At 35.1% G+C, this 14,556-nt stretch overlaps 1 protein-coding gene across 4 annotated transcripts in view; it reads right to left on the minus strand.

Annotated features, from left to right (window-relative positions):
- Positions 1 to 4,191: 4,191 nt before the first annotated feature.
- The window catches only part of LOC577479 (girdin), a 70,060-nt gene continuing 59,695 nt past the window's right edge, over positions 4,192 to 14,556 (minus strand). The window contains exons 26-28 of one of the 4 annotated variants that reach the window (XM_030998799.1): positions 12,757 to 12,960; positions 11,729 to 11,922; positions 4,192 to 6,437 (exon numbers count right to left, since the gene is read on the minus strand). In XM_030998799.1, coding sequence (XP_030854659.1) covers positions 5,673 to 6,437; positions 11,729 to 11,922; positions 12,757 to 12,960 — 1,163 coding nt within the window. In that variant the 3' untranslated portion in view covers positions 4,192 to 5,672. The remainder of the gene's footprint in view (positions 6,438 to 11,728; positions 11,923 to 12,756; positions 12,961 to 14,556) is intronic. The other 3 variants (XM_030998800.1, XM_030998801.1, XM_030998802.1) reach the window with 3 other exon arrangements.

The following is a 14,556-nucleotide window of genomic DNA, read 5'->3' on the forward strand; positions in this document are numbered from 1 at the left end:
ATAATTTCCGTAAAGTTGTATTCTCATGTGATAATAACATTCACTGTCTTACCAAAGTCTGGCCCAAATGGACTTTTAACATGCCGTTTTTAAAACACCGTTGTCCGATGAAGCACTGGATTAATGCAACCCTAGCACCATTTGGAAGCATATACCGCTTCTACTTCAAGAAAAGCAAACCCAAAACCGGTATACCACCATCACGACGCACGATCTTATCATTGGCATCGTCATCATCATCATTATCATCATCCATAATAATCGTCATCATCATCATCAACATCATCGTTCATCTTCATCATCCATAATCATCACATCATAATTTATACCCATCATCCTCGTAATCGACACCAACTCTCATAAACAATTTTAAACCATCATCACCTCAATCACCAGCACCTATATAGCATCCTCATGATCACTACATCTTTACCGGTTCTTTAATTTATTTAAAGAAAATATATTTTCATGCCCGGGCGTCAGAGTGCAGTGACCTATTGCGTCTGCTGGAAGAGTTGTTTTGTTCAGCTGTCAGTCAGTCAGTCAGTCAGTCCGTACATCCATCTGCAATTGGGCTGCGCAGTGTCATCTCTCATTACAGTTCATGAACTATTAAACCTGTTTCCTAATAGACTAACTCGTTACCTTTTAATTTATATTGTGAATTAAGTCAAAGATTGCAAAAAGTCTATTGTCTGTATAAAACTTTTTGGCACTATAGGCCGATTCATAGCAAAGGTTGGTTTATATGAAAATGTATACCAATGTTTAAAGTCACTCAGAAATTCCATCTTTCCCTCTTTCCCGACCTTTTTCAGTTGTTAGGTTTTATTTCTTATTTTTCAACTAACTGATGATGATATCAAAAGTGGCATAAGTATGCTGTGTTTTATGTGTATACGAAAGTGAGGAGTATAAATGGGTATTACATGTGGCGTCGGATGTATAAATATGAATACTTGCTAAATTCAATATAATGGCATCCTCTTTGCCCATAGTAATTATTCACATTAATTTCCATTAAAAATGAGCACAAGAATTCTACATCTACAACAAATCCCACTTCTGCTAACTTGTCAACTTTCCCAAAGGTTGGTCCAACATAGCAACAAAGTTTTAGTGCATGTAGTGTACTAGGCATGCATATAGTCACAATATTTGAGTAAATTTGATAACAGGTTTTGTGAACTTGTTCTAAATAAATATACCACTCAAAGTATACTTCATTTCAGCATTTCATTTATTCATTTCTTTGACATTCAGCATACACATGCAGTATAACAGACAATAATTTGTGACGTTTTTGTCACCCGCAGATCATAATTTCATTTTTCATAATTTTTCAATGGTTTCTTTTCTCAACTTTGGAGATGATTTTCAGACACTTTGTTCTCCAATAAATCACATATTACATCATAATTGTTCAGCCATCTGGCAAAATGAGGATGAAAGATCATGGGAGGTGGATGAAAGATGATCAGAAATGTTTTAAAAGGTCTAAGACCATGTTGGTTTACATGATGAAGATGAATATGACAAGTAGGCACTGATGTCTACAAGTATCAGCGGATAGAGATCAGAGAGAACATGGCAGCATTTTTATGAACCGCCAAAGGTACAAGTTCGCCGACATCCCATTGCAACACCTACTTTACAATTAATACGTGTTTCAATGTGATGTCAGATAACTTGTACTCATGATGGTTTGGTCTAGGGACAAAATGCTTTCAAGAAATCAACTTTACAATCTTCCACATCCTGCAAGGAAATTAAAAATGAAATACTTGTTTTGGGATTTTGGTCTGTATCATATCACAGTATGAACCACAAACTGGAAGATTTTATGAATCCATCCTTGGTATGAAACACAGGAGTTCCATGGAACAAACAAATATAAATATGGTCTGACATAAAAAGCAATAATTATGAGTTATTACTCAACCAAGAAGAAATAGAGAAAAGAATAAAACTATTCTATAATTCCTGAGGACCTTTCCTCAAAGGATATTAAATGATCTGCAAGCTCTTTCACATGTCTGTCTCAAATAATTCAACACAACTGATTTCTATCTTATAGATATTTGTAAAAAATATGTACATATCTCTCACAATATTTCATAATATTCTGCTAAAGCACATATAGTAAAGAAATATTTACAAAACAAATTCATGATATAAAACAAAAATGGAAATCACAGGTTGTACATAACAGAAATCTCTTTCACAAAACAACGTTAAAAATGACAAATACAAAAATAATGCTGCCCCTGAAGAATGAAATCGACATGATGAGGGAAATCTATTTTTCTAAAAAAGAAAGCATTAAGCCCTGTTGATGGCAACTTATGAGATAATAATATTTCTTTATTTTTTCATGATTTCAGCATAAATTTCTGAATAAACAACAACTAAAACAATACTATTCATTGATTTCACTTCCCTCTCGTAAGTACAATACCATCATTTTTTGTGTGTACTTGTTGTCTGGAAACATCGCATTTACCTGCTCACAGTTAAACTAATAATTGGTACAAATCCTGTCAATTCAAATCAGGGCAAAATTGAAAAATCAATTTTTAAAAATGTACTACAGCAAAACCCATTCACAGGCTGACAAGAATTGCGGCACATAAATAACAAAGTCAATCATATAAATAATAATGCAAAAGGAATATTGTCAACGTCGTCGGACCAATAAAATTGGGAATCAAAAATGCAATAATAGAGGTAAACAGGACATAAGTTATACAACAAAACACCAACAACGTGAAATAGAAAGGATTGTCACAACATGTAATTGCTTGGTCAAATGGAAAAAAATGGCCATTTTAATGTGAATTTGTGTACATCAAACGGAAAGTTTACCATAAAGTTGTTAAGGGGATATCAAATTAGCACAGATTAGCACCTAAGGATGTCTTGTGTAGTTTGGATAATTGTCATTACAAATTAAACATCATAGTTTTGAAACTGGATCTGTTGACAATAAATTAACCAACAAACAATGGCCTATAATGTGATTGTCTTAATTTGAAATGAAACATAATTGATGAAAAAAAACCTATATCTTGAAAGCACTCGTATCTATTTACCATGTTCTGATGAATTTGGAATGGATAGAAAGATAAACTTTAATAAGTATGAAACATTACATAAGATTGTCAAAAGAAAAAATGAAAGTGCATTAAGGAAACAAAGTAATGCTTCTGACACTTAACAATGGAGCAAAATTCATATATATTTTGAACAAGATTAGGCTGTCCATGATAAAGGCCAAACAACACTAATATTTTGTTATATATACCTCATACATAGATTCTTATTCACTGATTGGTCAAAACTATATCACAGGACAAGGTGCATCTCGATCTATCATTGCGTCAGAGGGTTTTGGTTTTCTGTCATTTAACCTTAGGTCAAAAGATTGAACGCCAAAATCCTTTGATAGAATGCGTAAACCCTACAAGACTTTTGCACACAGAAAAAAATTGTGTCAGGCCAACTGTAGATCCACAGTCTGGGCCTAGAAAAGTTAGGTCTAGTCCTACTCCCAGGACCAGGTCTTTGTCCAGCCCAAAGCCTACAGTACGTTTAGCACTGGCAGCTGTTAGACTGGCGAAACCATTCAATGAGTGAGGTGATAGCCAGGTTGAACTTCTCCTCAACCACATTGCCGAATCACCAGCCATGTTGCAAGACATCACAAATGCTCCTGTGACGGTCACATCAACAAACATGTAGCTGACACAAATTTTCATTTTCATGGCTGTGTTGTAAACATTTATAATAAATAGGCCTAAGTCTTGGGCCAATAGGACTGTTAATATGTTCCTGTGAGGAGCAAAGATTGTTGATGTTGGATTTCTTTTAGGATTGTATAAACTGGAGTTAACAATTGAAGTTTGCAGAATTGGATATTCTAATTCTGCATGGTGAGTAAATCTTCTTGATCTCATTTCCTGTTTGTTAGCGCTAGACCTACACCTAGACCTATTCATGAATCAATTAAAAGGATGAGGTATATTAAACAACTGCTCTGTAATCGGATGGTGGTGGAAATTATCACTCACTCGGTAGCCCTTCTATGTAGGTGATAGAAGGGCCGGTATGAACACAACTGTGAAAGTGATAATTTCCACCACCATCCTCATGAGCAGTCAATTAATTTATTTTTAGAAATTCTTTCTTGTAACAAAAACCAACTCCTAAATAACAATTTAATTAGTATCATTTCTTCTTTATACAGATACACATCTCAAATACAAATATCGTCTGTTTGGAGCCAGAAAGGCTTTAACTGTGTGTAAATGAATATGAGTTGACGCCCTTCTGTCTCCAAACCAACGCTATACTATTTTCACTTGGTTTGATTTAAGGGTGTTTTGCACCATGCTACTCTCACTCAAGAGCTACAGTATATACCAAGATCTATTTAGTCTGTAATGCATCATGCAATATAATATGCCCATGTCAAACCTTTATCCCTGGGTGCAGGCATATATTCTGGTTAAAATCCTCTTGATATTGTGTAAAATGAAAAAGAAAAATCTCACCAACTGATTACAAGGTATTGAATACGAAGACAAATGAATTAATGATGAAACCCATTACAAAGGGATGCAATAGAAACATAGACCCCCTTTCTCGTATGACTTATTAACTGCCAAAATTAAAAAAAATGCTGCATTAGAATAGAATGACACAAGCAGAATGTGACTCACATTTCTGTATCTCATAACAACCAACAGAGGAGTACGCTTTTAGGAGGCCTTTGCTACACTCACTTTTTCTCACCCTTAAATAGAATTGACTTTTTCATGGAAGTTTATCACATCATTGGTGAACAAGTCTTATATTGTCTCCAACCAAGTTGAGGAAAGATAAATGGAATCGGTTATAAAATGAAACCGAATACAAATGATTGGAACTGAATGACATACAGGTATTGAATTCTAAGACCAAATCCTTGGCATTTGAATGGATATACATATATCTAATGAATTGGGTCCACATAGGGGAATGAATCATATTTGAAGACATTGGTTCTGGTTATGATACTTAGTGGTAATAATTACTCTCTGGTGTAAGCAACAAAATATGTACATATGATCTGCTGAGAGCCAGAAGGATGGTAACTCATGTACTTACACCTTTCTGACTCTCACTAGATGGTATATGGTACATGTATATCATTGAAAAAAGGTGTCTGGCAGAAGGACGTCTGCAGAGAAATTCCTCACACAAGAGTGATTCTCTCAGCACCCTTCTGTAGGGCACATAATTAAAAAAAAAAAAATATTTACTGTGAATGATTTTCAAACTGTTGTGTGAGATAGATTTGACCATAGAAGACCGTAATACTAACTTGTGAATGAGAGAAAATCTGAATACCGTGATCCATCGAATGATACATGTGTCCAAAGTTTGACAATTACAAGAAATCATTATCAAATTTTACTTTACTGTAAAAGAGTTGTTTGCACATTTCACAATAACAATCATTAATACTTTTAAATAGCTTTTATCTATTTTCCTTTGTCTATTTACAACCTCCCACACTGGTAATAAAGTGCATTTTCACGAAACAGCACAGAAACACATGTCTTTAGGCCACCTACATAACACTAGATCATCATGAAGCTAATTTATATATCTATCTTATTTGAATACACTCAGACACATCCATATTCATACCAGACTGAGTTCTTTTTAGGAGGGTCTGTTTCCCCATCTTCTGGTTTAGATGATGATGATGTTGGTGGTGTTGGTTTTGCTTTAAGAGTCTTCTCAGTGGCAGAGACAGGTCTGGACTTTGGAAGGGGTACGGGTGGTTTCCCGCTGGGACCCTTCGCCTCTGCATTGCCAGCCGTTTTAGCCGGCGATTTTCTAACATTGGAAGGGCTTGACTCTGGTGATCCAGCTATGTTGACAAGACGTAACCTGGCCTCAAGGTTTGCTAGGTTCTCTTTGGTCAACATGTCTTTTCCTCTGGGGCTCAATTGTTCGCTAGACTTGCTCATTTCCCTCGCTGCATTGTCCATGGGGATCGACTTAGGTTTGATGGGCGCTCCATCGGGATAGTGTGGCTTTGGCTTAATCACCTTAGAACCGGCCTCTGGTGGTAAGGCATATGATGCAGATGTCTTGTTATCCTCTCGGGATTGCTGCTTGGCGTATGGCCGTGCCGTGTATGCAGCGGACCCCAAACCCCCCTTACCAGGGCCAGGCGGTCTTTCTCGCTTTGGTGATCGGACAGTGACGATCTCCTCTTCCTCGTCGTCCAGGACTTCAAACTCCACGTCCTTCACGGTCCGTTTGCTGCTGTCGTTGACGGAATGGAGATCCCGCGATACGGTCGCCTCGATGGAGTCCTCCGACCCGTAGGACTTGTGGGGCGCCATGGCGATAGGGCCATCAGTCTCAGTTGCTGGAGGGTGCTGCAGGGGTGGAATATAAAATGGAGGAGGTGCTATAGGTGGGTGTGGTCAAGCTTCTTGCGACAAGTGACACAAGCAAGGCTTGCCAACTTCTCTCTCAATCTCTCTCTGTCCAAACTCACACTCTTACAAGAGAGATCATGTTGTCATGCAAGATTCACTCTAAAGTGCTACAAACTCAGCAATATCCTCAAGCATGACAAGACAAGCTTACAGATTCTCTTCAGAAAAATGCACCTACAGCTACCTAGCACTCCTAATACCTTTTTAGTCATTATTTTATCCATTCAACCTACTCAGTATGTCATAGAAAAAAGAGAAATGCAATTCTATAGGAGTCTCTTGCCTGCGAACCTCGCATCTAGGCTATGTACTACACTACATTAACAAGCTTCCTGTACATGACGGAGCAAATGACTACTCACTGACATCAATAACCTTGCAAAAACAAAAGAGAAAAGTGGATACATCATAAATGATCATTCTAACAAAGCATTGTAAGAACACATGTCTATTGAAATGGACAAGCTCATATGAACATAGCAAAATATGATGCCTAACAAATTATGCTCACGAGAATACATGGCTGACTACATCCAATTGGTTGTATGCACTATTGGTCCTAGGCTAACCAAGTTTATTTCTGTATAAAGCTACATCATGGGAAAAGATGTTTGCCTTTGAGTGACTCAGTCCGAACTCAATCCTAAACTTGATCCTAACCCTTATCCTAACAATGACCGACCGTAATACTTTGTTAGCCCTGGACCAATGGTGCAAAGGACCAACTGAATGTCACCACATGGTTTGGGACACAACTTAAATTGCAAATGGAGACACATCGATACTGGTTAGATGATTCTAAGAGAATCTACTGCTATTACTACATCACATTGAGACACAAGTATAAAGCACAGCACATGCAACAAGTCAGTCCATAACAGCAGTCATGCAGGACACGCACAAACGCCACCAGAGGTGCAAACACAAAAGTACACTTAGAATTAAACGTTTTTAATTTAATTAGCAAAAGGAAAAAGGTGAACCAAAAGCAGTCACAAGTAAGGGAGTTATCACTTAATGTCACAATCTAATTTGTGTATGTGAAATACTTTTGTTTGTTTGTTCGATGTAGTGAGAACATGTTTCCAGCAGATTTGAAAGAACTTTGAAGTTCTATGTTGAAAATATTCCTTTTTAAATCCTTTGTAATAAATGTAGATACATTAAGTGTTCATAAATCGTACAACTTTTCTCCCTTTCACGAATATCTTGTACCATTCAATAACCAAAATATCTGGGGGTTTAAATATTAACCATGGTTTTCAAACCTTCTACAATCATATTGTGACAGTGTTCTAAATGTTATAGCAGATATCAGAATTACAAAAAAGGATAATTCTTTGTATTGTTCCAACATTTGAAATTACTTTTTATTTCACGTCATCCTCATAGTCAATTAAAATTTTGTTATTGTTGATGTTGTTGCTTTTTGTTATGTTATGGTATGGGTTCATGCAATGCAATATGGGTTTTACTACTGTTATTATTAGGCAGTTCAATAGGGTGCAAGCATAGAATGTGCATGAAGAAATAATACTCTGTACTTAGATAAATTTAAAAAGAAAATGTGTGTATATTAAAATTAAAATCAAAATAATCAGACACCAAGAAGACAGACTTAAATTAAATTTGTTTAAGAGTACAGTTTAGCTTCATTTTACGAACCAAATTGAGCAAGAAAACCCAAGAAAAATATAGGCCTACACCTCGCAAGTCTTTTTTATTAAACATATCACTATGGATTCAAATATGATTTGTGAGGTATAAAAATATGCTACACTGTACTTTAAACTTACAGAGCAAAATAAATGCACACTGAGCCACAACAAGCAGGATATTTGGGTATTATTGGGGGAAAAAGTGAATAAAAGAACTGAAATTCACACGGTACACAAGACATCAAACAAGACAGAACGATGCATAATGTTTGAATTTGATTTGGTGCATGTTTATTGGTCAACATGTAAAGATGCTGATAAGTCAGTTAGTATAACACACACACATAGATGGGAGGTCTAACATTGCTAAATGAGGTATCTTACAATGTAGCTGCCTATTGCAACATTTGGGTATATTCCAAATATTGTTCGTCTCTATCTAACACCATGTACATCATTATGCCATTTACAAAATTATGAAATCAGACAAATACGTTGTTGTGAAATTGGTATCTTTTCCAAATGTAGGCCATGTCATGAATGGTGTACATTTTGCATCTCACGACAGCTTCATTGATAAGATAACTGAATGTGGAACAGGTAAAATTATATTTTATAAAAAAATTAAAAAGGAGAAGAAAAACAAATTTAAAAATTCCCATCTAAAGACATTAATTCTGGTAGATAGATTGCAATAAAAATGCTACATAATCAAATGTTTTTTGTTTTTTTACTGATGTACATTTCCACTCTAACTTCAATGAAAGATATATTCTAAAGATATGTACACATATATTACATCCTAAAATTTACATCACACAATTTGCTATAATCATTTCTATATGTACACTAAAACAACTCATATATGGCAGAGATTAATTTGTCAAAAGTAGAGTAAAAATTCCTCAACAATTAATTTTTTGATATTTTCTAACAGAACGATGTAAAAGTATAAAACCAAAAATATTATTTAGAAACTACTTGTTGATGAGATTTTGTAACTATTGCCAGACAGAGAATGGTAGGTGATTCTAAAATTTCTTCATATACGCTGATCAAAATGAAGATTTAGAATACATGTAGATGGGTACAAAGTGTTAGACTTTTTCAACAAACAAAAATAAAGAAATCAAATCTAAAAATGGAATGAGGAACTGGAAGGTGATGAATCATGAAGAACAGCAATCAAATTATCCGCAGATAATTGGGTAAATAAGATGTGCATATGAAAATCGCTGGGTTCTAAATGTTCATCAATATAATATCATGGTGGTGATGAATATCAAATGCTTATTTCCTCATATTTTTAAAAATTATCATATCATTCCAAAGTCTTCTTCTTTTTAATTTAGAAATTAGTTACTTCGATCTACTAAAAGCAAAATAATCTTCATTTTATTTGAAAGAAAATTTGATCAATGCTGGTTGCATGATAAATAATCAACATGGCACGTTCATATTGCTATACAAATCTACTCGGCAAAACCCTTCCAAAGCCCACATATTGCAAGAACAACTTTCACAAAGTTAGAAATGATTTGACATCTTCACATATTTAAAAAGAATAATGAAAAATGAAACTTCCACACCAAAGAGAAATCATGCATAACTTACACCATAATAATCCCAGCAAGAATATCTGAAGTCTATCCGATCATTAAACGACTTGTGCCGAACTAGAGACTTTCAAAATGCAGACAGAAACCAAGAAAATAGGCAACATGCAGCATGCAAAACAGGAACGATGCACATACTTGAACAAATGCCCAATACCCCTAATTTATCTCAGTGTTTTACAGCAGGCTAGACATATCGTGCATTCATCTTATGCATAGCTTTGTCAAATTTGCACCAGAGTATATCAAAGTAAAAATATAAACCCAACAAAGTTTAATCAGAAAGGCCATAATTTGTTTTGCATAGTTGCATAGAGTCCAGCAGCTTCAAATTTGTGGAATGTATATCCCTTCCATCCTTTCTACTGGCTTTACATATATCCCAATCTCTTGACTGATTTATGAAAGTAATCTTTAGATGGAGACACTTTTTATCAATAAACACCGTAACTTTAAAAAATGTCTCAAAAGGAAATGCTTAGGACTAAGGTGCTTAAAATGTAAAATGGTAGTACACTTCAACCGAATGAGAGGTATTAAAAGCCAAGAAAGATATGCGTAGGAAAATAAAGAGTATAGGTAAAATCCACAGCATGCACGTCCACACATACACACACACACTCTTCAGTACATAACAAACATCTTATCGTCTGTTTGGAGTCAGAAGGGTATTAACTCTGTGTTAAAGTATGTGTATAACACCCTTCTGGCTCTGAACAGGTGATATATCAATATCAAGGATTGTTCCCACATGAAGCAGTCAACAACTTTAAAAGATTTTTTTTTAAAACTTTATAAAACCCCCATGACAAATTAAAAATACCGGTAGTAGATATCCCTGATTTGCAGTTTTGCACACTAATATACACATCAGGGGGTACAAATAAAGGCTTGCATTTTTAACAAAACCTAATTTAAACTCTTCAACACTGCGTTTTTATATGTAAACAGTATTATTTTAAAAAAATGTTTATATTCTGCATGAAGTCCATGAAAAAAAAAAAATAATTTTGTCATACACGGGTTTTGAGAAGTGCTGTTACTGTTAGCTGCCGAATGTGGGAACGAGCCTTTCAAGGATGATTCATATGAATATGATTCAGTCAGGATTTGTCATCAAATGTAGGAAGATCTCTTTTAAAACACCATTGTGATGTATCTCATCAATTTAACTTTACAAAATCACATTTATTTCTTCCAGAACATAAAACCGACTGACTTATCTTAGCCATCAAATTAAAAACATAAATAACATAAATATAAAATTAGCACCATCAATTAACAAATAAATCTAGCATTTGATATTATATTTCATATCTGCTAACCAATTCATGGTTCTTTTGAATGACAAGGTTTTGAACAGAATAATGAATTTTCAATCAAAATGTATTCGGCCCAAAGTTCACTGATAGTTTTGTGAGATATTTTGCATAGAGGTGTGTAAGAGATCTTACCTACTTAGATTTTATAATACACAAGACTCTTAATCCGACACAATTACATATCGTTTTGACAAGCAACGTGATATCCTGTGTGCTAGTACTACACATCAGACTAAACCAAAGATATGAAGGTTTTATTATTAAACTTAGTCATTGAGTCTGGTAATCTAATTCTGATTCCTCCCATTCACTTACTGTAACTTACCGTAATTTTCCATTCTTCCATCATTTTCTTTTTGACAGTAGTCAAGTCGGATTATTAAATTGCTATTATCCCATATTAGCACCTCCATGTAAATTAAAGTATCGATTATTACATCAAATTTCCATTTCATGAAAACTTGATTTTATTTTCCTACTCCTTACAGTCCCTTAAATGTTGGGTCAACCGCTATGTTAAATGGTTGTGTCCCATTTACTACCTTTTATGTCGGCAGAATGCAGACCCTTAATAGTATGCCCTTAATGCTATTGCTTTACTTTCTTTTCGCAAACTTGCGCTTGGTACCTACTTTGATGTTTCCATCGCCATCCCGGGAGATGTCATTGAGGTTCTCCATCGACCCCGCCCGAAGGTCCGTCAGGATTTCCCGCGAACGACTCTTTATCCTGGACAACATCCCGACGGCACCCGATCTCTGTCTCATCTTCTCTCCTCTCTGAGGGTTCTTCACATAATGGCTTCCACTGTCTTCGTCTAGAATTTCTAAGACAGGAGACGAGAACAGCAGAATTTCTATTTTACAAAAAACTTTCTCTCTCTGTTATCTTCACTCGAGTTGGAATTTGATTTGGAAACTAAAACATCCCAAAGCAAATCAAGATATCTTTTAAAGAGTTTTGGAACATGCAAACTGCTCTTTGTAGGTTTTTAGTGAAAGTGGCAAGTACTTGGGAAGCATTTTATGTCTTTTTACATACAGTCTTTGAAGAATTTTATTCCTAGTTTTTTTTCTCAAGGTATTGTTTCTAGGGCTTGCTACTGTAGCTTTCTTCTATCATAAATTCCGCTATCAACCTTCAAATTGATAATCATCCACTATTCCATTCAAATAGATCTTTAAACATTTTTCTTCCTTCTTTACTTCATTGTAACTTTGCTTTGTCATAGAAACATACATTACATGCTATCCATGCATCATTCTTGAAAGTAAAATAATGGTTTTGTTTGCAAACCCCCATGGTAAAGATTGATGATGAGAAGAAGAAAAAAATTGTCATGCATCAGTTTACCTTCATTCAAAACTCAAAACTTATAAAGTGACAAGTAAAATTAAATTGTGATTGTTAAGGTTCATTTAAGTATTATCTGTTAGTATTGCCAGAAAGAAGATATATTAATTGAAATGAATTGAACAAAATAAATGTTGATAATTTGTTAACAAACAGATAACCATTAATAAATAAAAAAGGCTTTCAAAATAAAATATGATAGTGAAATCAAACTACAGTGGGTTAATATATCATTAATAGCACCTCACACCAAGTCTACTTTGCTGGAGTCTACAAAAGGAGTATTGAATGGGGTTTGTGTGATTACCGCTTCCACCCGTCGGTGGTGATCGAGGGGACTTGGACGGTGGAGATATATTCTGGGCAGAGTTTGTTGGCGTCGAGGTGTATTGGGGTCTCCCATTGGTGGCTGTTGGAACGGCCGAGGTGGACGGTGATTGGTTGTTACAGCTGGTGTTGAGAGCACCGCTGCTCTGAGAAGTCCTCAGTGTTCCTCTTCTTATTTCAGACTCTATTGGTGGTGTAGGATGTTGATTGGGTGTTGGGTGTAAAGTGTTGAGGTTTGGTGTTTGGAGATCATATGGAGGGCATGCATTACCACACAGGGGGGGGGGGGGGGTAGACCAAGGTGTAAACGTTGGGTCAGAGTCAGGGTCAGGGACAGGATTGAGATGTTGATTTGATCAATTTGACATGCCATTGAGGTTTTTATTTTACATTTAAAATGGGGTCGAATTCAGGTGTTGGAGATATTTGGTGGAGTTGGGGGTATGGAATCCATGTTAGGTGTGAGATCGTTAATAATGGCAGGGGATGAGAGAAGGATGTAATTGGTGTTAGAGAAAGAGGTGAGAGTCATCTGATTAGTAGAATGATTAAAAAGAGGTACATGTACAAAGCGACTAATGTATGGACACCTACATAGAGATTCTAGTTGCTGCATACCAAAATGTTTAATCACAACAATGTCAAAAAGTGATTCTTTCTCTTCATAGGTATGTACAGTTTGTATCCAAAACCTTCTCTTTCTTTTCATCTATTCTCATATTGATCAGACTTAATTACTGAGATGAAAATGAGGTAAAATCCCATGTGACATTTGGCAGAAAATTGTTGTTTGTATTGATTTTTTTTTCTTCAAGCATCTGGCTAAATGAAGTGTCCATACATTTGCCATATACAGGTATAATATGAACCAAGTTAGATGGCCTACATCTTACTTATTCCATCATATTAACGATCAATTCAAATAAAACATACGTTAAAAAGTTATCATGTTAGTCATATATATATATATATATATATAGTAGCTGTATTTGAGAAGAAAGAGCATGAAAAATCAAATTTTAAAATGGTCATATTTCTGGTTAAAGAAAGGTATGTCAACATCATTTCATACAAATGGCTCTGCATATAACCTGCCTGATATAGCTCACGACATATTGCAAATTTGCAGTTGGCTTGCAAAAACTTTGATATTTACTGAGTAAAATTGCAAAGAACGCATTCTGAACATGGATCAAATACAGAAACTCTTTTTCTTTCCTACAATTTTTGACAATTTTTTCCCACACCATGCTTAAAGAAGAATAGGTTTATGGAATCAAAAGTATTGGAGCAAAGTAGCTCGACACACAAGCCACACTAAATCAAAAATGTGTTAAAGCATGAAGGTAATGTTTGGTGCAAGAAAATGTGTCCAACTAGAACAAATCTTCATTTACTGCAAGATTTAGTTTGTTTACATTTATTGTGCATTTGCGAAAAATGCTAGTATTTTAGAGGAAAAGTTTTGTAGCGCCCCGATTCAAGAGTGTAGACATTTCACCATTACATGTACTTTGAAATAATATATGGAGAAATCATAAAGGAAAATGAATTACAGTACTTAATTGCCATATAGAAAGAAAATAATGTTTTGAATACATGTACTACCAAATTTCAACAAGTCACCAACTCATTTTCATGACACATGAAAATAAAAATGACTTAAAAAGAAAAAAGATGTGATATGAATGCAAAAAGTTGAAGACACCACAACAATATCGACACACATGGCAAGTTTAAATAATAAGAAGCAAGAGCGTGATACACATCATGGAGCAAA

This window comes from Strongylocentrotus purpuratus, unplaced genomic scaffold, assembly GCF_000002235.5.
Source record: "Strongylocentrotus purpuratus isolate Spur 01 unplaced genomic scaffold, Spur_5.0 spur5_scaffold_5, whole genome shotgun sequence".
NCBI lineage: Eukaryota > Metazoa > Echinodermata > Echinoidea > Camarodonta > Strongylocentrotidae > Strongylocentrotus > Strongylocentrotus purpuratus.